The sequence below is a fragment of the Heliconius melpomene genome, chromosome 9, assembly GCF_056956725.1.
Source record: "Heliconius melpomene rosina isolate 202511_hmr_F chromosome 9, ASM5695672v1, whole genome shotgun sequence".
Taxonomy (NCBI): domain Eukaryota; kingdom Metazoa; phylum Arthropoda; class Insecta; order Lepidoptera; family Nymphalidae; genus Heliconius; species Heliconius melpomene.
This window is the reverse complement of record NC_140397.1, coordinates 4,890,446-4,916,654: the sequence shown is the minus strand read 5'-3', so window position 1 is coordinate 4,916,654 and position 26,209 is coordinate 4,890,446. Positions and strand designations below refer to the sequence as shown.

The window sequence follows — 26,209 nt, the reverse complement described above, 5'->3', positions numbered from 1 at the left end:
TCACATTTTCGAGGGGGATCGAACCCACAACCGTAGCGTTACAGTCACACCCTTATGCCGCCGTGCCACGAAGGCCTCTTTTAATATTTTTTTATAATAATTAACTATTTATTTTTAATAATTATAATAATAATTCATCCGATTATTATATCTATTAATATGAATTTATAATTTATCATTTGCTTTTCAGAATAACTATTTAATCCTGGACTATGGGACATATGTGCATTGCTTCACCAACTGGCTTATGGGGAAGAATCCCAATGGGCCAGGACAATGGGTGCTAGTACCACCAAAGGACTCCCTACCTCAACCACCTTTCCCTGTAGACTATAGTGCTCTAAATACGGAACCAGCCAAATTAGAGCCTTATGCGCCTGATAAAGAAACCAGTAGACACTCAGTCATTATATAGTCAATTATTTGGTTAAGCACCTGTTCCACTACTGCCTGATAAGTTCCTAAGCACTTAAATGATTGATAGATATTGATATGGGAAAGAAGATATATTATATTGTAAATTAGAGCTTATTAGACAGTAGAAACAGGTAATTAGTTAATGTATTTATCTTGTTATTATTGTAAAAGAACGTCTGCTCCTAAATGTTTCTTAGATACCAAATAAATAATAATTAAATTATTTTTTACAACAAAATATCAAAATAAAAGTGTTTTAAAAAAGTATTATTGTGAAACGTAAAAGCTTCCAATATCTGTGAAAAATATTTTTTTCACATACTCGTACTTCAACGAACGTTAAATATTATTCTATAAAAAAATATGTATATTTCTCTTTTTATGGTGTAGTATGTTTTCAAACGCGTATAATATTTTCTAATAACGGCCGAATAAATTCGAAAAACTTCGATGTATTGAAATTTCATAAGGAAATGGAATGTGGAGCAAATATTTTTTATTGGTTAACTCAACTATAGATAAATATGATTTTTTTGCATAGTTTTTCAGTAAACTGTAACAATACTGATATTTCAAAATCTACAAAATAAATAAATAATAGTCTAGTTGTCAAGATTATCAAAAATACACAAATTGGGAAAAGTAGAAGACAACGTAATTAACATAATTAGGTGTCACAAAATGCCAGTACGTACCTACATATCTCTTAAGAAAAAAAAATTATGAGTGGTTTCTTAAAGCCTAACTGAAACCCTTATAAGAAATAAAGTATATACCTATTATATGTATAATCAATATCAAGATAATTTAATAGTATGTAATATAAGATGGAATTAAAAACAATTTATAATTAGACTAAATTTTTGTTACCTTTTTCTTATACCATGGTTGTATACACGCATTTTTATAACTAACAAAAACAATTGCAATTAATATGTGCAATTAATAAAATAGAGATAATAATCAAGTGTGTATACACTTGATAATTAAATAAATAAATAAATTAGACAAATAATAAATAATTAATTATTAAGAATTAATATAGATTAAATATAGTAAAAACTTCGCTTGCATACGGAAATGAAACGCTTTACCCCGTCTTGTGCATACGACCAAATACTATAATAGATGTTTAAGAGCTTCTACTGTAATTTATGTAAATACGAAATATTCATATAGAATATGAATATACCTAGTTAATTAAGGTGCATTAAGCCATAATTGCACAACACGGTAAGCGAGAACTGCCTTAAATTATAAGCGTCTTCACATTTCACAGTACAGCCTTATTTTGTACCTTAGATATAATTGTAATTAGACAAAAACGTTCACATGAATCCACCTAAATAAATAACTTATTTATTATATTCGTTTCATTATTTACCTTCTGACTTTTCTGAGGATTCTTATCTGTTGATAATAGCGTTGAAGCAGTACGAATACTTGTTGAGTCGAGAGAGTTGGATAATTGGCAGAATGGCGATCACAAGGCTCTCTAACAGTAATCCTACACGATAAAGAACTCGACAACAAAGAAGTAAGATATCCCCATATTAAAGAAAAAAGATTTTGTACTTTGAAAAAAATATCTGCTTCCAAAATCTAGTGAAATATAAGGTCGTAAGTATATTTTTGTTTCTATGAAAATAAAAATATAAATAGCTAATTATATTTTCTTTAAATTTAGCTTTATAATCTGTGTTAGCATAATTTGCAAAGAAATTTCTACGTGCACCTGAAAACTAGTTCTACAAACGAGCTATTTTTTAAATTATTATACTGGAATACAGATATTTAGGTTTCAAATTATTTTTATTTCTTGGCTCTGGTGAAGACAAAGTGTAGAATTAAGTTCCACCAGTCAACACGAAATGTCTCGAATTTGATTAACAAGCGTAGATTGGAGTGTCTATACACTAGATTCTCTCTGTCTACTAGATACAGCGTGAAGCTGAAAAAAATATATGGTACCTGTGATACATGTATATTATACATATTTTTCACAATAATTACATTAGACCTGTAATTATAGCACTACTCGTTGAAATAATAAACTGAGTTAATCTTCCAATAACATCGGTTCATTATGCAAATTGATACTGTAAAAACAAATATTACTATTTGTTTTTACAGTATCAATTGTATAAGGTCTTGGAACGTATTGTTTTTCAGCAACTAAATCAATATCTATTTGACAACCATATATTATCCGAGTTCCAGTCTGGATTCCGTAACGGGCATAGCACAGTCACTACTTTGATTAAAGTTTGTGACGATATCAGACTTAGCATGGACAAACAAAATCTTACAGTCATTGCTTTGCTGGACTTTAGCAACGCCTTTAATTCTGTTGATACTGATCTCTTGGTTGCTGTTCTGCGTTCAATAAATATCTCTCCTGAAGCCACTGAGTGGTTCAGAAGCTATTTATGTGATCGGCAACAGTACGTTCAAGCCAATGACAAGTCATCTTCCCTTTGCTCTCTTTCTGCCGGTGTTCCCCAAGGTGGTGTCCTCTCTCCTCTCCTTTTCTCCATTTTTATTAATTCAGTTTCCCAAAATCTATGCTCTTCCTTTCATCTATGTGCTGACGACCTTCAAATTTACTTAGCCGCCCCGTTTGATGATGTTAGTGAGGCTATTCATAAGCTTAACGAAGATTTGCGGAATGTTAGTAGGTGGAGCAAATCTTTTGGCTTAACTGTCAATCCTGCCAAGTCACAGGTCAGTATTATTGGTGGCTCTAAGCAACTAAAAAAACTTGACCAGAATAGCCTCCCTGCTATATAGTTTGGCGGCGTCGATTTGAGCCTGAGTCCATCTATTAAGAACCTTGGTATTATTATAGACAATTCCCTATCTTGGTCAGTACAGATAGCTGAGGTTAGCCGTAAATTATTTGCCACTATCGGATCGCTCAAACGATGGAAATATTTCCTACCTATAAAGACCAAAACTGCTCTAGCTAATTCACTACTGTTACCGATTTTAGACTATGCTGATTCGTGTTACCCAGACTTATCTGAGGAACAACTAAATAAACTAGAGCGGTTACAAAATCTATGTATTAGATTTATCTTCGGTTTACGTAAATTTGATCATGTTTCTGATCATCGTCGTCAGCTTGGATGGCTTCCTATCCGACATCGCCGAAATTTCCGCATGCTGACTCTCCTCTATTCTATCCTGTACAACTCTCTCTCTCCCTCCTACTTAAAAGATCGATTTTGTTTCCTAGGTGCCGATTCACTTCTTCACCTCCACCTTAGATCCCGTTGTGATAATCTCCTTAAATTACCAACTTCCCATACCCTATTTTATTCCAAGTCTTTTACTATGAAATCTGCAATTCTTTGGAATGAACTTTCTTCAGAAGTTCGACATTCCAAATCTCTATACAGTTTTAAAAATCGTCTAAAAGAGTACTTATTTAATTTAGTATAATAGTTTATCATTATTTATTTTTTTTAATATTATGTATATATTTTTGAACACGTTTTATGTATGTATGTATATATGTGTAAGTATATATTATTTTTCAATATTTGTATGTATGTATGTGTAAAGTATATAAACATTAAACACATTTTATGTAAGTTTATTTTATATTATAGACTTAGTATATTATATAATAATTAATTATATTTCATAAGATTTGCACTGAGACGTTGTCCCCTTTCTCCTCATTACAATTTTTCCGTAATGTTTCAAAGGTTGTCTAGTGGAGATTGCTTAAAGCAATAAGACCGCCTTTGCATACGTGTTTTTCTTTAAATTTTATTTGTGTTGTGCTTTCTATATATTTATTTTATGTGTGCAATAAAGTATATTCTATTCTATTCTATTCTATTCTACTATTATATCAGCCTGCAAATAATGCAATAAATTATACCGCCACTTTATATTTTATATAGGCGTAGAGTAGTAAAAAAGCAGAAAAAAGTCATAAAAATTCAAATTAAATGGATGCTCCAAAAAAAGTGTTTTTTTTTTAAACTTTATCATAAAATTCGGAGGAACTTTCTTACAGTGAGGGTAAAATTCTAATTAACTTTAAGATTTCATAGAATAAGATACGAGTACCTACACATTTTTAGTTAAACGCCAAATAAGTATTTCTTAATAGTAGAGCAATTAGTAGAGCATTTATATTTTCATTACTTCGCTCTGATCTCGAGACAAAGAGCAGCGTTGAGTTCCGCCACTCGTCACGCAATGCTTCCTAAAATCGGTGGAAAGTGGGGAACGGAGTGTCTTAACACTGGATTCCCTCTATCTACCCTGCTGTGTGCGGGAAATAGCGTGAAGCTGATTTAATTAAATTTTTAATAGTATACAACTAAATTTGTAAATAAATATAATAAAAATAGACGGAGGACTGACACTAGGTTCTTCCGGCCTACCCTACTATATGCAGGATAAAGCATGAAGCTAAAAAAAACAAACACATGTGCATGTTCTCCTTTCTAACATAATAAACGTAAATTCTTAAAGTTAAAAAAACTACAGGAATTACAGTTACATTAACAACCGGGAACCTACTTTTCCAGCAACATTTCATTAACAATCGGGAACCTACTTTCCCCAGCAACATTTCATTCAGAATACACCTTTTAGTGTTCGAAATAAACTCGCTATTACATAATGCAGATCTTGTCGCCAAGTTTGTGAAGACCTAGTTCCATTCTTTATGTAGTCAACGGATCCTAGGTTATTGTATGAATTTCCTTTGTCACATTTCTACGCTTATAGAAACGGTTTAAATTTTCTTAAAATTATTTTTGTAAGTTTCTCGGCAGTCAATGAAAGATGTTATTGCTAAAACTATTATTTTTAGATAAATAAATAGCAAATAGCAAATAGACAGTCTACCCGTGACCATGGACTACTGCAAAGTGTTCGAAGCCTCACTCGGGTTTCCAAAAATGTACAATCTTAAATATACTCGATTAATCCGATTAAAATAGTTTCTATTAAAGTTGTATAAAACAACATACTTTAAATAAAACCGCATTTAAATCGGTCAAGCAGTATGTGCAATTAACGTGAACAAACGCACATACAAACAGACAAACAGACAGAAAAAAATAAAAAAATCATTGTCTCAGGTTCTATTAAATTCATTTCTGCCCCCTGTAATCATTATCATCATCATCAACAGGCATCTTTTGTCCACTGCTGGACATAGGCCTTTCCCAATTCTCGCCAACACACTCGATCATCAGCTCTTCGGACTCATCCGCTTCCCGCCAACCTCTTTATGTCGTCGGCCCATCTGGCAGGGGGTCGTCCCACCGGTCGTTTTTTTCGTCGGCCCTCTGTAATAGCTTTTTTGATTTATATCTATATACTACATACATATGTAGCCCGAATTAATATATGTAATTCTAATATCCCATCAAAAACATAAATGTAAAATGAAAGCCAAGTTCTGTAATAAAACGTATGCTTTCAGCGATAAAAGAAGTGAGATGTAAATGTATGCCAAGTTCAATGGTCAGTCCTGAAATTTATTTTTAACAATATAAAATATTTTATAACAACTGAAAATGCCCATTCTTCTTACAACTTGGAGACTTTTTTTATGTGTAATATCTGACTTGGCTAGTTTTCAAATTAATTTACATCGATATAAATGAATGTATTCAAATTCTATTCTATTCAGATTTCAGATGCTTTTTTGATTTATATCTATATACTACATACATATGTAGCCCGAATTAATATATGTAATTCTAATATAATATGTAAGGTATAACATAATATAAACTTTGGTAGAACCACAATTTTTGGCAACATTAGCATCACGAGACCCCCTTTAATGCCTGCTGGCTGTGAGCCAGGCCTGCTTTGACATTTGATATTTATCAAATGTTTATCATGTTTCTGTAAGTTTAGGTGAATGTATGTTATAACTGTTTATATTAATTGTGCCTGTGGAACGGTCGGAGTATTTTAATCGGACTCGAGCAATACCTATATAAAAAGTTATCTATTCAAAAGCCAAAAAACTTCCTTCCTTCCAAAAAGCCTCGTACCTTGAAGTCACCTAAAGGAAGGGAGTCACCCGGAACCTAGGGGCGCCAGAGGTTGGTGGCTTAAATATAACATATATCATAAATATGAATTAAAACTATAAAAAACTAGCGGCCCGCTCGCGATTTCACCCGCGTCAACTATATTATTATTAATTTCTGTCTCCATCCTAGTGACGTCTATGCAAAATTTGAGACTCCTAGCATTTGTAGTAACGAAGTTTCATACAAACTTATGACCCCAAAAACAACCCCTTAGAAATCGAATATTGCAAATTCCCGTCTTAGCGAGCACCTATGTCCTATAAGTAACTCCTATGCAAAATTTGAGATTCCTAGCACATGTAGTTTCTGAGATTTCGTGATGAGTGAGTGACCTTTCGATTTTATATATATAGATTATAATATACAACATTTTAACAAAATAAGCTGATGTGGTCATAAAGATCTATCTACAGATGCAGTGCTCATGGAAATACTTCTAATGCTTTTCCCCCATAATTTGATTTATTCAAATAGCACCCCTTATCTGTAAAGAAGGTCGGAAGACCGAACATCTTTTCGGCTATTCCAGCCATTATCGTGCGCTCAGGCCCAAAATGATATTTTCTACCGGGATGTAATGCTTATAAATAACAGTTACCATCTATAAGGCCTAAATTGGTATTGTACGTTTTGTGAGCGCTCGTAATAGAAATTGATACTAAAAAGTAATTATACAGTATATTTCCCTTAGAGAATTTATTTACGTATTTAACTGATTATTCTTTTATGGGTCATAATCAGAAAAGTGGACATTTTCGAATTCGTAACGTAACTGATAAGTAACAACACTGATAATCTTTGTTACGAAACTGATATCATAAGGCATTATACACAACAAAATAAGAATATTATATCAATAAAACCATTGTTGTTTTTATTTAATGAGAAACAAATTAAAATTTTAAAGATTCAATCGTTGATTTAACAGATTATAAATGTAAGAAAACAACAAATGACAATATTAACAACATAATAATGCTAGTTCGTAACGTAATAAACTTATATTTCTAAAGATCACAAAGTTAATGATAAAATTAAATCCACTTTAAAATATATCAAAATTTGAGTTGTTATCACTGGAATTAAGTTTAATTCATTGTAAGTGTTTATTCCGCATATCTTCATATTTAATAGGATTGGTCTGTTTAAGACGTTCTCTATATATTTTATGTGTTTCAGCATTTGACATAGGAGCCACGACGCTTACTGAAAATAAAAAAATATTTATCAATAGGTATTTAATAATATTTTATGTTTATTGTTTAGATCTTTAACAACGCTAGTACAGAACGTTGTTGTTTTTAAATAAAAGCTTCACCCGCTTGAGCTACATATTTATTAATTCACTATCTCCAGAGAAAAAAATAGTAATTACAAAATCACAACTAATTTAAGGAAGAATAAAAAAATGTTTTTAAGTAAATCGGTTAAGCCGTTTCTGAGATAAGCGTGCACAAACACATTAGACAAACAAGCAAACAGGCAAAAAACTTAAAAATCATTATTTTTAGTTACTTTACGTCATCAAAAGTCACCAATTATTTTTTTCATATGCCAGCAATTTTTTTTTATATAGGTACATATCTTCCGATGGTAACGTAATTGTGAACTAGGCTTCATATTTTCTCAGTTTCGTTACGTAACGAAATGTAACAAAATTGAGAATGAAGTCTGAGAAATTCTAACCTTTTTAAATATTTGCTCATAAGCCACGTGTTGCATGTGCAAGCACTGAAGTTCTTTTTTGAGATTTTGTAAAAAGAAGCAAATAACATAAACAAGAAAACGAAATGATAGAATACTTACCAAAATAAAAGCCGTTTATAACCCTGAGATGTAATTTCACGCATTCCCTCTAAAACATTTGAACCCCTCAACTGCTGCGAGAACATTACTGGTTGTAGCTACGACAGCATTGACTTTTACAATAATGGTGCCACAATAAAAACTAATATTAAATACCATTCAAAATAATTGCGTTCATATTTTAATTGTACGTTACTAGCCCTGAGTAACAAAAAAACAATATTTTGGGACAAATTTGCTTAATTCATATATATTATTTATTAAATAATGTATCAATAAAAGTAATTCTATTTAATATTATGCATAAAGTAAAGTAATATAAACATACCTGAAATCAAATAAAACCATAAATATTCGTAACAAATCAATTTTTTAAAAAGTAAAGTGGTGAATGGGACACGAAAAATTGTATGGAAGCATTTTGAAAAGTTTTTTGCAACTAACAAAAAATACTATTATTAGCCATAATACATTTAAAATATTACAAAAATCTTTAAGTTAATAAGTAAATTTATCTTAAATGGTAAAATATTAAAAATTATCTTTAAAATTGTATTTTTAAATCGCTTTCAAAGTAGCGGGACAAGAAAAGACACAAAATGTACACTTTTTCTGATTATGACCCTTATATAATTTTCTAGTTTTTACCTACGGTTTCATAAAAAATTCTTCATATTTTTACTGGCATCTTACACTTACTAAACAAATGTTAATGGGAAATGTACCCATAACCGTTTACAGTCGCACGCTTGTTCCTCTGGGCTACGACGACAGCCTTCGCATAATAATGTTAAGCATTTAATATTTTTTAAGTCAAAACACTATGATTTAATACTAGATCATTATCATCATCATCATCATCAGCCTGTCCTCGTCCACTGCTGGACATAGGCCTCTCCAATGGCACGCCACTGGCCGTACGCCGTATCTTCGGCTCTTCGCATCCAGCCGTAGATACGGCGCAAAAAATAAAAAATATTTTAAAAGAGTACTAAAATAATTACAAAATAACTTTTTAACGAACAGCTTAAACAAACATGTAAATAACATTTCATAGAGAGACATTTCACATTTGCAAATCCCCAGAGAGCACTAAAGAGGAAAGACTATAGTCTAACTTTTATTCTAAAATCCAAGCGAGAGACAGTTGAAAATAAAAAATTCGTGTCATAGCATAAGGGTTCAAGCTGTGTTTGCATTATTTCGCTCGTTTTATCTATCTGCCTTTTACTACTATCTAAATTTACTTTTCTATTCACATTATATGACATTTTAAATTTAAAATTTAAATAAACTTATTTCTTTTAACCAGTTCGTCTGAGAGCGAAACAGGATCGAACCCACAACCTTTTTTTTTTTGTGTCCCGTTAAATACGCTTTCCCCCTTAAGATAACTTTTTGCTTGGGTCCCTGGGAAATCGTTTTAAACGAACTTAAGTTACTTAACTACTGTTACTATAACAAAAAACAACTTTTACAAAAACTTATTAACTTAGTTATGTAAGGCCTTATATTATAAGGCTTTAGATACATTTTTATTAAATAAATTAAATTTGGTCCACAATTTATGTCAATAAGAAAGAATTTTAAGCTTATTTCGTATAGGCCTTTCTGGCTGGCCGCCATGTTTTGACTTGGCACGAATGGCGTCATATGTCTAGTCTACCAAAAAGGCTTATTCGGGGATATGTGGGATTGAATATATAAATACATATGAATAAAAAATCGTGAAACAATTGGAAATTCCACTGCATTTAAATAAAGTACTTACATTTTTTGTTTTTTTTATAATATGTATCTATTTCTAAAATTTATAAAAAATGGGGAACGCTAGTGTGTAATATAAATGGGAGAAGTCATGTATTAGGAGCAACTACAACTCATGGGGTTTTTCAGGTTCCAATGACTTACTTTACTTTATATTACAAGTAGGGTCTTTACGCGTCCTGCACACTACTTCCGCATTATGGTAGCTCCGGTTTGTTACACTTCGAATTACTGTACACCAATTTTCTCATAAACTAAAAATAAACTTTAGAAGTTTATCCAATGTTTATTTAAAAGTAAAGATTGTTTTCTAATATTGCATGATTTTTTAATAGGAAAATAAGGTAAGTCATAAAAATAAGCCTAATGAAAGTTCTTAAAATACTACGTTATTCCCTTTCTGTTTATTTACAAGTCTAAAAAAACCGGTCAAGTGCGAGTATTTATTTTATCAACTGTACACTGTAACAGGTACATATATACATAGCTATAACAGGTTAGGCAGAGGAAACCTAGTGTTAAAACACACCGTTTCCAATGAAAACACTAAATTATTCATATACTTGAGTGGGAATCGAACTCAGAACCGTCGCTTCTTACCTTAAAAACCGATATTTCACGATATATGAATAATATAGGAATCATTATTCGTCAAGTAAGGCCGCTGTAGTGCAGTTAAAACAATGTATATAAATGTTGAATGAGACGCGGGGCGAGGGTCTGACCTATATACCACATACCACATACTACGTAATACGTAGAGTCTCTAACTGTGATGTCTCTAACTTGCATTTATAATTGTGTATTTTAATTAAAACTTTTTTTGAATACGAGAGCTTTTATTATAACACCTTTGTAAATTAATAGCATTGTCGTTACGTGTATTGGACTAAGTAAAATATATTAATTATTTTTCTTATGTTGGTTTAAGTCTCCATGTTTATCAAAAGATGAGGCCAGTCGTAGCGCAGAGGCAATAAAAACTGTAAAATCAACTCTGCTGCTGCTGCTTATTCTGAAGTGATTGACTACGAATGTCTATGAAAAAATATCCTAAAATAAAAATATGCAAAAATACATTAAAATAAAAATCTTTAATTATGTTCTTGCTTGTACACATCCAATGCAATTTTGTTTATTGTTTTTACACGGTTTCAGTTTTCTACAAAAATAAAACTTGATATAACTGCATTCAATTAAAAGTTTAGATTGTAGCTGGACCGCGCTTACAACTCTGTCTATTGCACTTTAAATAAAGTTATTACTTTAAAGTTATTTAATAACTTAACTTTGATGAACTTAATTACAGTCGTATCTGAATGCCAGCAAAAGGCTTCACTTCTCTTTGTACGTTGGTCCATACAGATATTGGGTTTAAATGTTATTAAAAAATAATTTAAACATATATTTATTTTACTACTAAAAAATACATATTTTACTCAAGACCATCTTAAAAATAATTTATTTTTTTTATAATATGCAAAAAGTGCGTGACATAAGCGTGTAACTGTTGGTTCGATGGTTATGAGTTTGATTGCCACTCGGGAAATGAATTGTTTAATATTAAAATAATTCATTTCCCGAGTAAGAATCAATTCCCTCGCTTTGGTAACAAGGTAAAAGCGCGGCGTTGTGTTTCGCCACTCTACACACGATGCCTCGAAAATTCGGAACTAGGGAATGGAGAGTCTTAACACTAGGTTCTCTCTGCCTGAGAAATAATATAGATATAGTAAGAAAGTAAACTTTTTATGTTAGTAAACCTACATGTATTTTATATATAACATAATATTACAAAAGCTTTCTTAAAATTTCAAAAGCATTCAGCTTTTAAAAGGTTCATACGACGTCATTTCCTCCGTACATACGACCCGCTCTAAATCATTGCACGTTACAGCACGTATCATGGGGAACTGCTAAAAGAGATCTTTAGATCTTTTGATATATTTACCATTTAACCGTATGTTTTATAGAATACTATATCTTAATTTAAACATATAGCCTTATTGTATGTTGCTATCGCAGGAGCAACAAATGTGACTGTAAACGCAACAGGTTGTGGATTCGATCCCCACTCGTTCAAAATTAAAAAAATATCGCTTATTAATGGAATATGTGACTTTACATACATATTTAGGGAATATATACTGAAAAATAATATTATATTTTAATATTTTTTTTAGAAACTTAATGACAGAGAATTGCTTAGAAATGTAATTTATATTTTTGTTGTCAGCATCTCTATCAATGGCTATGACTTAATTATTTACATCACTTTAACAGTTTCCAGGAGGCACGGGTTTTAGTCTCGCCACGTTCAGATTTTTATATATTTCTTAATTACATTTTTATAAGGCATACTTGCATGATTTCCGCTACTTAACATGCAATACCTCGAAAATTCGACGTAAATTGGGAAATGAAGAGTCTTAACAGTATTCTACTTATTTACACCTAATGTAATAAATTGTACCATTGATTTTGAAAAGAGCAACTGTTGAGTTTCTTGCCGGCTCTTCTCAGCAGAACTGCCTTCCGAACCGGTGGTAGCTTTTTGTTCATATGTTCATTCGACGATTCAAAAGTGCTTATAATTATAATAATAGTCTATTTGAATAAAAATTATTTTGAATTTGAATTTATTATACAGGTTCCCTTTGCCTACCCTGCTATATGAGGGATACAGTGTGAAGCTGATTTATTTTGTAATGAAAATTAACTTACAACAAACAATTAATTAACAAAAAATTAACTTAAAACAAAACAATTTATATTGTAAACCCTTCATCACATTATAAAATATAATTATGAACGCTATACGTTAATTGTGACAAAATAATTTGTGGTTTAGTTTCATTCAGGAGATAATATTCGTTTGACAGCTGTGGTTACAACATTTGCATAAATCTTTTAAATTACACACTATTAAATATGATTGCTATATAAATAATTTTACATGTATTTTTAAAAATATCTAATGGACGTTACTTTCAGTTTTATTGTGAATTGATTTTTTTTTTTTTCCCTAGCCTGAACTATCCCATTGTTGGGCAAAGGCCTCTCTCCATTTCTTCCATTCTATTCTATTTCGCGCTATTGAGCACCAGTCGGGCTTATAATGGTCCAGCTCGCCTCGCCATCTCTGTTTTGGTCTGCCAATTCTCCTTTTAGAGCTCGGAATCCACCTGGTAGAAGATTTCGCCCAAGACTCTTCAGGCATGCGGCAGACGTGTCCGGCGCAGTCCCATTTCAACATAGCGGCTTTCATACCCACGTCAGCTATTTTTATTAAATTATTGATTTATTATATAAATCATTGATTAGTATATATCGGGCATATATAATATTATTTATTAAATATCGAGAATATTACAAATATGACATAAAAGTAGTCCATGTCCATCCCAAGACCCCCAAGTATCTCTATATGAAATTTTATAACAATGAAATCAGCAGTTTGGCTGTGATAGACAGACAGACAATGAATTTATAATATAAGTATGAAAAATTAAAAATAAACATATATAATTACGACTAAAGAAGATTAGGTTAACTTTTAGGACCGTTCGAGCCCTGTACTAAAGAGAAAAGGGGAACCTATCACCGTCTCGAGTACGTTAAAAACATTCTTAGAATATTTTTTGGTGCCTTTATGGAAATATTACTGTGAAAAATAATTCAGGTCACGAATACCTACGCTGGGAAAAGATGGAGGGTCGAATTAACAATGGTTAAAATTGCCTTTCATATATATATATATATATAGTGTTCTCCTGTTATTATAAAATGTTTTTGGGAAGGGAATGGAGAATCTTAACACTAGGTTCTCTCTGCCTGAGACATAATATATAAATAGCTATGTATCATAATGCGTATATTATGTATTTTCTTATGTCAAATTAATCATTTATTGCTATAAAGCTAAAAAAAAGATTTAGTTGAATATTAGTTCGAAAAGAAAGCCATAGACTTATGTATGTATTTCCATTCGACTACAAGGGCGAAGACACAGGTAAAAGCTAGTGTTTTATATAAAATTCTTTTTACTATAAATAAAGTACCGTACCTTATGTATATACCAAAAATTTTAATCTCAAAGGACCATTAGATCACAATCAAGAACAAATAATTCAGCGACTTAAATATTTAAAGATTGCTCTAAATATTTCTGAGGCCTTACCTCACCGAGATCTTGACCTTTTCTTCTTAAAACTAAGATTTATTTTTTCTTAGCAAAAGTAATATATAAGAATCAACTTTGACTGTTTAAGCCAGTTGCGTCCCCAAAGTAACTTCCACGAAGTTTGGTTAATGAAACTTGACGTCTAACTTTAAATTATTGATTAGACCCTTCAAATTGTTCAATTTAGGCCGTCGCGTCGTCGTGGTGTTCAATTCCCACTCGGAAGCGTGAAATATTTTCATATCTTAATATTTTCATTTTATTCTAGGTAAGGTAAAACACCGTCTTAAAACAAGATAGAGCTCAAAAAATTAACTATGTTTAAATTCAAATGTACTAAAATAATTTCGAGATCTTTTTAACGAACAGCTTAAACAAACATTTCGTAGAGAGACATTTCACGTTTGCGAATCCTGAAGAGCACTAAAGAGAAAAGAAGAGAAGTCTAACTTTTTTTCTAAAATCCAAGGGAGCGGCAGTAGAAAATAAATAAATTATAAGCAAAAAAACATTTTTAGAAAAAGCTTTTATTTAAACGCTTTAAAAAGGAGAAAATAAAATTTCTCTTTTAAATTTTAACTATCAACTCATAACCTCATTGTACACAATTTATATGATCATAAAAGCTTGTCGCGCGATTTACTTGTGTAACTAAACTAGTGCTCATTTAATTATGTAAAATCTGCTAAGTTTCAATTTTTAAAGTTTCAATTTAATTAAATATTGATTAACGCGACAAGCTTTTATGATCATATAAATTGTGTACAATGAGGTTATGAGTTGATAGTTAAAATTTAAAAGAGAAATTTTATTTTTTTTTTTAAAGCGTTTAAATAAAAGCTTTTTCTAAAAATGTTTTTTTGCTTATAATTTATTTTTTACTTTTTAGTTACCACTGGCTAGGTTTCTCACACTAGAGACATGTACCACGATTCCTCTTCTATGGTTAGTAATGCTGTTGGCGACACTAGACCCTTCCCGATTACAGTGGGGGTTCACCAGGGCTCGACTCTTAGTCCGTTCTTATTCAATGTAGTGCAGCCTCCATGGCTGATGATGTATGCCGACGACATAGAGCTCATTGACGAGAACCGACTCACGCTGGAGCGTAAAGTGAACCTCTGGAAGGGTACGATTGAGAACGGCGGTCTTAAACTAAATGTGTCGAAGACCGAGTACCTGGCCTGCGGGAGCCCGGACTCGAGCACGATCCTTATAAATCCTGAGCCAGCCGTTAAGTCAGAAAAGTTCAGGTACCTTGGATCCGTCATGAACGAGTCTGGAGGCATCGATCACGATGTCCATGGCCGGATAAGTGCTGCCTGGGCCAAATGGCGGGAGGTCACTGGTGTGGTCTGTGACCGAAGAAAACCGTCAAGCTCAAGGGCCTGATATACAAGAGCATCATACGACCGGTTCTTTTAAACGGCAACGAATGTTGCCCAGCACTATCTCGGTACACTCAGGAGCTTCACGTCACGGAAATGAAGATGCTGAGGTGGATGTGCGGCATAACGCGGTCTGACCGCATACGCAACACATTCGTTCGAGGTAGTCTTGGGGTCCGTGACGTAGCGGATAAGCTCCAAGAGCGCCGCCTGAGATGGTTTGGCCACGTTACGCGCCGGTCTAAGAACTATGTCGGATGCAAGTGTCTTGCTATATCAGTTCCTGGAGTGAGACCTCCTGGACGCCCAAGGAAGCGCTGGTTGGATGTCATAATGCCGGATATGAGAGCCAATGGTCTAACCACCGGGGACGCAAAAGACAGCGCAAAGTGGAGTAGGTTGAGTAGGAAGGCAGACCCTAGCAATAGCCGGGATTAATGCCAGGAGGAAGAAGGTTTCTCACACTCGATGTCATATTATTTTTCTAATTATTCTCGGCAAGCCCTTTCATTTGATACATAAATAATAATTATTCCGCCATCTTAGATGTTCCGTCATATTGGATTTAGAAAAACGTTACATTTTTGAGTTACTCTCAACGAGCCCTTTCAATAGATATCCATATTGTAGAAGTAGACTAAAATTAACTATTCGGCTATCTTGGATGGTCCGCCATATTGGATTTAGAATGATGTTAGATTATTTTTCGAGTTGCTCTCAATGGGCCTTTTCATTTGATATCCATATTGCAGAATTGCAAAAATAATAACTATTCGATCATCTTGGATGGTCCCCTATATTGGATTTAGAATGACGTCACATTATTTCCCAAGTTGCTCTCAAGAAGCCCTTTCATTTGATACCCATATTATAGAAGTGCATTAAATATAACTATTCCGCCATCTTGGATGGTCCGCCTTATTAGATATAAAATGACGTCACATCATTTTTCAAGTTGCTCTTAAGAAGCCCTTTAATTTGATACCCGTAATGTACAAGTGCATGAAAAATAACTATTCTGTTACTTTGGATGGTTCGCCATATTGGATTTAGAATGACGTTACATTATTTTTCCAGTTACTCTCAACAAGCCCTTTCATTTGATACCCATATTATAGAAGTTCATGAAATATAACTACTCCGCCATCCTGGATGGTCCGCCATATTGTATTTAGAATGAAGTTACAAACCTTATCGTGCATTGTCATCCAAACCAAACGTGTATACAATATTTCAGCTCAATCGTAAGAACATACCTTTCATTATATGAAAGCACAAAAAACTTGAATCGTGTCAATTCTATTGGATTTCAAGTGATGGCACATTATTTTTCTAATTGTTCTCGGCAAGATCTTTCATTTGATACCCATATTGCAGAAGTGCATAAATAATAACTATTCCGCCATCTTAGATGTTCCGCCATATTGGATTTAGTATAACGTCCCATAAATTTTAGAGTTAAGGTCAACGACCCATTTCATTTAATATCTATATTGTAGAAGTAGACCAAATAGATACTCGGCTATCTTCGATATTCTCCTTATGGGATTTAGAGTGACATCACATTATTTTTCGAGTTGCTCTCAACGAGTCCTTTCATTTGATACCCATATTGTAGAAGTACATTATAAATAACAATTCCGCCATCTTGCATGGTCCGCCATATTACATTTAGAATGACGTCACATATTTTATCGTGCATTGTCATCCAAAGTAAACGTGTATACAAAATTTCAGCTCAATCGGTTGACGATATCTACTTCAAAATTGAGCTCCAAGATTTCACCCGAACCCACATACATACATTGCAAGTTAAATAAAAGCTTTTAAAAAATCATGTCCTTATAAGAGGTTACAGCTGTGTTTGCATTATATCGTTCGCTCCAGGTATCTCCTTTTGCTGCTTACTTCTCTTCAAATTTACTTTTCTAGTAACGTTGTATGAAATTTATAATTTTTGATTTTTGAAATTTATGATTTTGAAATTTATAAATTTATAATATTTCTTTTGATTATTTACTTACGGTAAATTCGTATACATAAAATTAGTTCTTTAACTCTACTTAAAATGAAATGGGCTAATGGTATGAAATCGATGTATTTCTTTTTATTTTGCAAATAGAATGAAGAAATTCAAATAATTACGTAACAACAATATGTACCTACTTACGTATTTACATATTTTTTGATATATCTAGATAATAAACTGCTTGAGTGATGGTAAAATTATAATTACATTCTAATTAACAATGATTTTTACTTTTCCATCTAGGCAAAAGGCGATGATGTGCACCCACGCTGAAATATGGAGATGAAACGACAACCCGATGCCAACCACTCCCCTATAAACCTGGCCGTTAAGAAGGATAAAGAAGTAAAGACGTCAAAGTCCAGTAACAAAACAGAAAAGGAATTGAAAGTCCCCCAAGAAAAATCACCTGTTGAAGACAGTTCAAAAAGAGAAAGAAGATTATCAAGAGCGAGTGAGAGTTCCAAAGAAACTTTTGAACGGTAAGTTAACTTACATATTCTTGTATATTCATGATATAAGGTTGAGCGTTATACATGCTATAAATAAAATATCAGTGGAAACTATCTAAAAATAGCTAGCTATAAGAAGCTATAATTTTTTCACAAAAAGACGACATTCGTGTTGCAGGGGCACAAGCGTGTGACTAAAAACGTGACAGGTTATTTGACAAGGACATTAAATATTTTCGTTTCTTGGATATGGTGCGGCAAAGCGCGGCGTTTAGTTCCGCCACTCAACCGCCTAGGCTCCCTTTGCCTACCCTACATACGGGATACAGGATGTACCTATGTACATATTAAAATAATATGAATACAAAAGTTAAAACAAGATTTGTTCGTAACTTAATAACAGAATGAAGTTTTAAGCAAATTAGCTGTGACGTTGGCGTTGGGGTTGTTTGCATACTTAACTTTTCATTGGAATATCTACAGTCGCGAAACATCCATAATTAAACTTACTGGTTTTTTTTACCAGGCTTTGAATATTCCGAGTGCATAAATTAATTGAAAATGTATTTTAAATTTATGAAGCGTGTGACATACCACCACTGCAATCCCCACCTTCCACGGTTAATAAATTGATGATTTATGTCCGAATCTACAAAAAAAATAAACGCACGTTGCCTGGTGACCAGAGAGACGAAATGTAAATAACTAGTGGACCCGGACGCGGCTACGCCTGCTTGAACTATAAGACTATTTTCGCGTCGGTCATAATCATACTATGCCGCCCGAAGGCTAGGTCATTTCGAAATAGTGACATCTCCTTAATTATTTATTAGAATGTTATACAGTAAACTATAATTTCAATCTAGATGAAATGCTGAAAGTGACTATTATATTTATTTTCATAAGGATGAATATCAAAATGTCGCGGTAACGGTTGCGTAGCGACGCGACGGTTGTTATTAACATGGCAGAATAAATTGCATGTCAAATTAGAAAGTACTTTAAAATATATGAGTTTATATGTATAATGTAATGTTATATAGCCTATATCACTTCTGAAGAATGCAGCTTTCATACAAAACAAAAACATAGTAAATCGGACCAGTAGATCCAGAGATCTTAGCGTTCAAACAAACAAACAAACAAACAAACAAACAAACAAACAAACAAACTCTTCCGCTTTATTATATTAGTATAGAAGTATAGATAGATAGATAAATAATTCATTCTCCCAAGTGGGAATCGAACCCACACCCGTCGCGCTTACAGTCACACTCTTGTGTCTTTGCGCCACGAACAGCTTAATAGGCTTAATTATTCCAATGCTTTTTGGATTCTCTCTAAGTAAAATTTTTAAATTTTTCCCTTTTGGCGCTTTTAAGCGTGAAAAAAAACGAATAACAAATGAAGGTATCACTTAAATTTTCAACGAGTCATCAATTTTTAAAGATTAACGACTCAATAGTCATTTGTACCTCGTCCATCATTCTCTGGGAATTAAAGCACGTCGGCTGCCAGGTTAACATAATTGCATTATTTGCCAGTTTTTCTGTAGAAAATTATACTGTGGGGGCTATTGTACCAATTTCAGGATCAAAATTGAAAAAAGTTAAATTTGCGAGCATATGCACTCATTTTGTATAAAATTAAATAGAAATTTAAGTTTGTAATATATTTTTTTAAAGATTCAAATAAAAGATTTGTCTATAAAAGATGAAATAAGTAATTAATTAATTATTTAAGTTCCTGTCCTGTTTGTAATATATTATTACACTTACAGACAAGATTCTAAAACAACGCTATCAAGTCCAAAAGTATCTCGTAAATATTTGACACATTGGAAACAGGCATGTGATAAGACCAAAGATAAAACTAAAGAATTGCTGAAGAGGTGGAAGACACTACCGGAGACCGAGGATACTGGAAACCAAATGCAAGATGCCGCCCAAAGTCAGGAAGATAAGCATCACGGCTGGAGTGTCCATGTTTGGAGTGAGTACACTGTTATTATACCTACTTATTTGTACCTGAATAATCATGTTTTAAGGTGCAAATAGTTATTTTTGCGATATTAAAACACAAACAAATAATTTAGAAAGACCATGTGTGCCATGCGCCCGTACCTGGCCTGCTTACCTAGATGGATAGAATAAACCGCCTCCTTGCGGCCGAGGTCTTCCCAAAATGTCCACATAAAATTTTGGTCTTGCCCCGCTACTGGTTACAAAAAAATTTTTAAAAATTATACAACTACTTCTATTTTAGCGACATGGGTGAACCGATGCAGCGAGGACCTGGAATGCTTGAATCTAGAAGAAGAACAACCTTTGGCGCAACTTAGTTCCATACAGACTGACAAAATGACATTGTTCTTCACTGAACTTCTGGACCACGATCGTGATGACGTTATATGCGATCAGGACTTTGATAATTTTTTTGAGGTAGGTATATATTGTGTTACATTTTACACTATGGATAGAAGAATTATATAGAAAATATTTGAAAGTTTGAACGTAGCGCGACTCTTGGACGACGCACTAGGTTCTCTCTGCCAAGGGGCATGGGTTCGAGTTCTATAAATTCTTAATAATTAAATGTATAAATAATTGAGCTTCGTACTGAGTATCCCGCACACAATAGAGTAGAAAATGCCTATGAAAAATAGCCTCTTTAGGCATCCTTGCTGGACTATCCAACAATAAAAACAAATGCAATATCTGGAATTGGGACTAGAAGTTCATGAGGTTAACTCATTGAACCAAACAAATTGTTTAGCTTTATAACATTAGTACGTATAGATTTAGAAACGCTATCATCGCTGCCTTTTTTTTATAAATTTATTATATTTACTGCTCTTATTACTCGTTTAATTAAATTTATCAATTTTTTTTTTAATTATTAAAAACAAAAAATATATAGCTCCGTAAAAAATACAAAAGTTTTTGCGATTAAGTTATATTTTTATTTAAATTCATTGCGGTTAAAACAGTGAAAACAATTGTAAGTGCTTTGGAAGAACTAGTTGTTAAAATTAGAACAATAAAATTAATTTTGTGAGAAACTTGCAGAAGCTGGCACATTTCGCGGACTGGTCGCCCAACTCGTCAGAATTTCTAATTTTGTTGGAAGTGAAAAGGGAATTTATCGAACATTTCATCAACCCGTTGCCCGCCAGGTAAGTAAATTAGTTTAATCCCAACGACAAAGGAATAGGTACGATAATGAATTACTAGAATTTATTACTACTATAATTAATTCTAGTTGTTCGGGAATATAGAAGTGCTATATTAATTTGCTAGAGAGTAAGCATTATTCGGTTACAACACAAATTAACTCTAACAGAACTGGTATGAAAATATTATTATTTTAGTAGACAAAGAGAACCAAGTAATTTTTATTAGCAGGGTAGAGAGAGAGAACCAAGTGTTAAGACACTACGCTCTCGAAAGCATTGTTTGAGTGGGGGAACCCGAAGCCTTGCTTTGCTTCGTCACCTGTTACTTTCGTTGAGTTACGCCACTCAACACGCAATACCTCCAAGATTCGGACGAAAGGATCCCTCCTTGTTGGATTGTTTTAACAATATGTAGGTTCCCTCTGCCTAGCTTGTTGCTGCTGATTTAAGTTTGATTTGATTTATATTATTTTTTTGTAACAATTTATAAGTGTAAACAAAAATATTTTTAATTTTGACAACAATACAATCGAATATGCTTGACTAAACTCAACTATTATTCACATCTCACTTGAGGGAATTTTGGGAAATATATCTATTACAATATATTTTTATAATATTTTTTCGTAGGTGGGCCGAATTGCCTTACTATAGGAGAGTTTGTGGACCTGAAGCTGGAGGTATAGAAGCTAGGACAACATTAGAAGGCTGGCTGGCGCGGTGGGCTCTACATATAAGCGAGATGGGAAGATTTGTCGACTTACCACTCTATTTACAGTATCTATGTAAAATTCTCTTTCACGTCGTCGACAGAGAAAGTGAGTAATAAAAAATGTTTAAGGAAAAATGTATAGGAATTTTATATACAGGGAGGAAGGACCATTTAAAATGTGTAAAAATCGTGAAAATCAAAGATTTTTTTTTCTAGAAATGAAATTAACTATGTGGATTCTGGACACATGTGCACAATTTTTATAGTACATTGTTTAATTAAGGTGTTATAAGAGCTACAGCAATTGTCAATTCATATTTCTTTACGTTTCTAATAACATTGAATTAATATAATAATATAACCTTGACTGACGCTATTAACATTAGGAGGAAAATCAATTTCTTTTATACGAAAATTATATAAAAGAAACTGACCTCTTGCCTCTATACTAAATGCGTAATATTATTATCACGAAATAAGGAAGTAAAAGCAAATCTTTGATACGCCTGCGGGAACTCTGAGAAATGGATAATTAATCACGCCAATTCAATTTGTAAATGTAGGACAAACAGTTCGGTAATTAATTAGGCTTTCGTTTATTTTCCTTTTTTTTTCGCTATTTATAGAAGATTTTTAAAAAGTTATATGTAAACAAATAATTGTTATTACGTGGAAGTCAATTAGACTAGAGTAAAATAACTAACTAAGCACTAAGATTGCCAGTTCGACTTCTGCTCAAGAAAATTATATATCTGTATCCAGATGGTCCTTCATCTGGCTTAGCATAATTCGGTCCTAGTTCGACGTGAAGAAAAGAATGGATTATTATACTTTTCATGGGTTTTTATGAAGCTTCATGATAAATTTTAACAACGGCATAGCTTCTCTTCTCTTCTTCTTTTTCTTACTTCACGAACGAATTAAAAAAGTCCAAGTACAGAGTGGACCACCTACATATTAGGGAAGCTTAAAATCAAATATCGTTATTTTGTTAATTATATTGAAAGGAAATGAACTTTATGAACTATCTTCAAAGTTTTATGGGAACATAATTTACTTATTTATATAATATGTAACTTTTGAACCATATTAAACCATCGTTAAAACAAGTCAATATTAAGTTTCCGATTTTGCCCAAAAGGAACTGTCCTTAGGCAACTTTGACTTTACTTTTCTAACGGTCGTTTTCCTTGTTGAATTATCTGAAGCATTTGATTGTCTTCGAACAGATTTAACTTAGTCAGGGTGGGTTTGAACAAGAATTCTTACTTTGAACAAGAGTTTAGTTTCTTGAACTTTAAATTAAGTTGCTTACAAGGTTTTCATTGACGTGATGACGACGACGTTACAGTTTTAGCTTATTTTTAGTTTTACGTTGTGTTGTTTTGTTAAATATCACTATAACAAAATATGCTTTATAAAATGTACAGGTACCTGGGAACTTAGTGTTAAGACATTCTGTTCCCATTACGACATTTCCGTTACCTACTACTACTACTTTCTGCCAAATTCTGGAGACATTGCGTGTAGAGTAACGATACTCAAAGCCGAACCTTGTCTCCTTACCAAAGCGAGGAAATTAAAATATGAAATATTTAATTTCCCTGAGCGAGAATCAAACCCACAACCTGTCGCGTTAATAATCGCCTGCTAACAAAATAATCTTAAATTACATATATATATGAAAACATATAATTTATATTCCTATTTTTTTATGTTCAGATAAAGGAGAAATAACGAAACCCGCTCTAGCTGCTTTCTATCGTTCTGTAATAGGACTTCCATCTAAGAGAGTCTCGGAGATCATCGACACTGCATACGACAGGATGACAAGCGTAAGTAAAATCTTATTGCATTTATAAACCTGGTGTCAAAACATTCCTTTTTCTACTTTCCGCCCAAAGCCAGTTTATTGTATATTGAGTGGTTGTACTCTACCGCACTTTTTACCACATCTAGTGAATGATTTTTGATATGATTTTTTATATTTTTCTATTTTTCCCGAATGATTTTTTATATTTTTCCCGAATCGTCTTTTTACGAGAATGTAGATCATAAACCGTCAGTTAGTCAGTTGAAATTTTCACATATTTTTATAGGATAGGCAGAGGGATCCTAGTGTTAAGACATTCCGTTCCCCGCTTTTTGTCGAATTCTTATGTTTTCTGAGTGGCAGAACTAAACGCCGCGCTTTGCCTTGATACCAGAGCGAGGAAATGGAAATATACTTAAACGTAAATAAATATTTCCCATCTTCGAGTGGGGATCGAACCCACAACCGTCGCGTGCCACGACGTCCTCTTTTAATATTTTTTTATAATAATTAACTATTTATTTTTTATTTATTTCAATAATTATAATAATAATTCATCCGATTATTATATCTATTAATATGAATTTATAATTTATCATTTGCTTTTCAGAATAACTATTTAATCCTGGACTACGGGACATATGTGCATTGCTTCACCAACTGGCTTATGGGGAAGAATCCCAATGGGCCAGGACAATGGGTGCTAGTACCACCAAAGGACTCCCTACCACAACCACCTTTCCCTGTAGACTATAGTGCTCTAAATACGGAACCAGCCAAATTAGAGCCTTATGCGCCTGACAAAGAAACCAGTAGACACTCAGTCATTATATAGTCAATTTTTTGGTTAACCTGTTCCACTACTGCCTGATAAGTTCCTAAGCACTTAAATGATTGATAGATATTGATATGGGAGAGAAGATTATATTATATTGTAAATTAGAGCTTATTAGACAGTAGAAACAGGAAATTAGTTAATGTATTTATCTTGTTACTATTGTAAAAGAACCTCTGCTCCTAAATGTTTCTTAGATACCAAATAAATAATAATTAAATAATTTTTTCCAACAAAATATCAAAATAAAAGTGTTTTAAAAAAGTATTATTGTGAAACGTAAAAGCTTCCAATACCTGTGAAAAATATTTTTTTCACATACTCGTACTTCAACGAACGCTAATAAACTCTATAAAAAATATGTATATTTCTCTTTTTATGGTGTAGTATGTTTTCAAACGCGTACAATATTTTCTAATAACAGTCGAATAAATTCGAAGAACTTCGATGAATTGAAATTTCATAAGGAAATGAAATTTGGAACAAATATTTTTTATTCGTTAACTCACCTATTGATAAATATGATTTTTTTTCATAGTTTTTCAAATATTCAATTCAAATAATAGTCTAGTTGTCTAGATTATCAAAAACACACAAATTGGGAAAAGTAAAAGACAAAATAATTAACATAATAAGGTGACACTACAAAATTCCAGTACGTACCTACATATCTCTTAAGAAAAAAAAAATCATGAGTGGTTTCTTAAAGCCTAACTGAAACCCTCATAAGAAATAAAGTATATACCTATTATATGTATAATCAATATCAAGATAATTTAATAGTATGTACTATAAGATGGAATTAAAAACAATTTATAATTAGACTAAATTTTTGTTACCTTTTTCTTATACCATGGTTATATACACGCATTTTTATAACTAATAAAAACAATTGCAATTAATATGTGCAATTAATAAAATATAGATAATAATCGAGTGTTTATACACTTGATAATTAAATAAATAAATAAATTAGACAAATAATAAATAATTAATTATTAAGAATTAATATAGATTAAATATAGTAAAAACTTCGCTTGCATACGGAAATGAAACGCTTTACCCCGTCTTGTGCATACGACCAAATACTTTAATAGATGTTTAGGAGCTTCTACTGTAATTTATGTAAATACGAAATATTCATATAGAATATGAATATACCTAGTTAATTAAGGTGCATTAAGCCATAATTGCACAACACGGTAAGCGAGAACTGCCTTAAATGATAAGCGTCTTCACATTTCACAGTACAGCCTTATTTTGTACCTTAGATATAATTGTAATTAGACAAAAACGTTCACATGAATCCACCTAAATAAATAACTTATTTATTATATTCGTTTCATTATTTACCTTCTGACTTTTCTGAGGATTCTTATCTGTTGATAATAGCGTTGAAGCAGTACGAATACTTGTTGAGTCGAGAGAGTTGGATAATTGGCAGAATGGCGATCACAAAGCCCTCTAGTAGTAATCCTACTCGATAAAGAACTCGATAACAAAGAAGTAAGATATCCCCATATTAAAGAAAAAAGATTTTGTACTTTGAAAA

At 32.5% G+C, this 26,209-nt stretch overlaps 2 protein-coding genes across 3 annotated transcripts in view; both read left to right on the top strand.

The window, feature by feature from the left end:
- LOC146536325 (uncharacterized) overlaps positions 1–765 on the top strand; it is a 124,930-nt gene extending 124,165 nt beyond the window's left edge. For both annotated transcript variants that reach the window (XM_085190270.1, XM_085190269.1), the window contains exon 8: positions 191–765. In XM_085190270.1, coding sequence (XP_085046396.1) covers positions 191–415 — 225 coding nt within the window. In that variant the 3' untranslated portion in view covers positions 416–765. The remainder of the gene's footprint in view (positions 1–190) is intronic.
- A 17,118-nt stretch (positions 766–17,883) lies between these two features.
- LOC146536324 (uncharacterized) lies at positions 17,884–25,991 on the top strand. Its single transcript, XM_085190389.1, has 7 exons — positions 17,884–18,152; positions 19,903–20,114; positions 20,388–20,563; positions 21,191–21,297; positions 21,928–22,115; positions 23,732–23,844; positions 24,433–25,991. The coding sequence occupies exons 1-7, from the start codon at positions 17,947–17,949 to the stop codon at positions 24,655–24,657; spliced, it is 1,227 nt and encodes a 408-aa protein (XP_085046515.1). The 5' UTR covers positions 17,884–17,946; the 3' UTR covers positions 24,658–25,991.
- Positions 25,992–26,209: the final 218 nt, after the last annotated feature.

Excerpts from the sequence above, each read along its gene's own strand:
- LOC146536324 (XM_085190389.1), top strand. The coding sequence starts at position 17,947 with ATGGAGATGAAACGACAACCCGATGCCAACCACTCCCCTATAAACCTG. Across the intron at positions 20,564-21,190 it reads ACTTTGATAATTTTTTTGAG|AAGCTGGCACATTTCGCGGA; the intron begins GTAGGTATATAT and ends AGAAACTTGCAG. Across the intron at positions 22,116-23,731 it reads TCACGTCGTCGACAGAGAAA|ATAAAGGAGAAATAACGAAA; the intron begins GTGAGTAATAAA and ends TTTTATGTTCAG.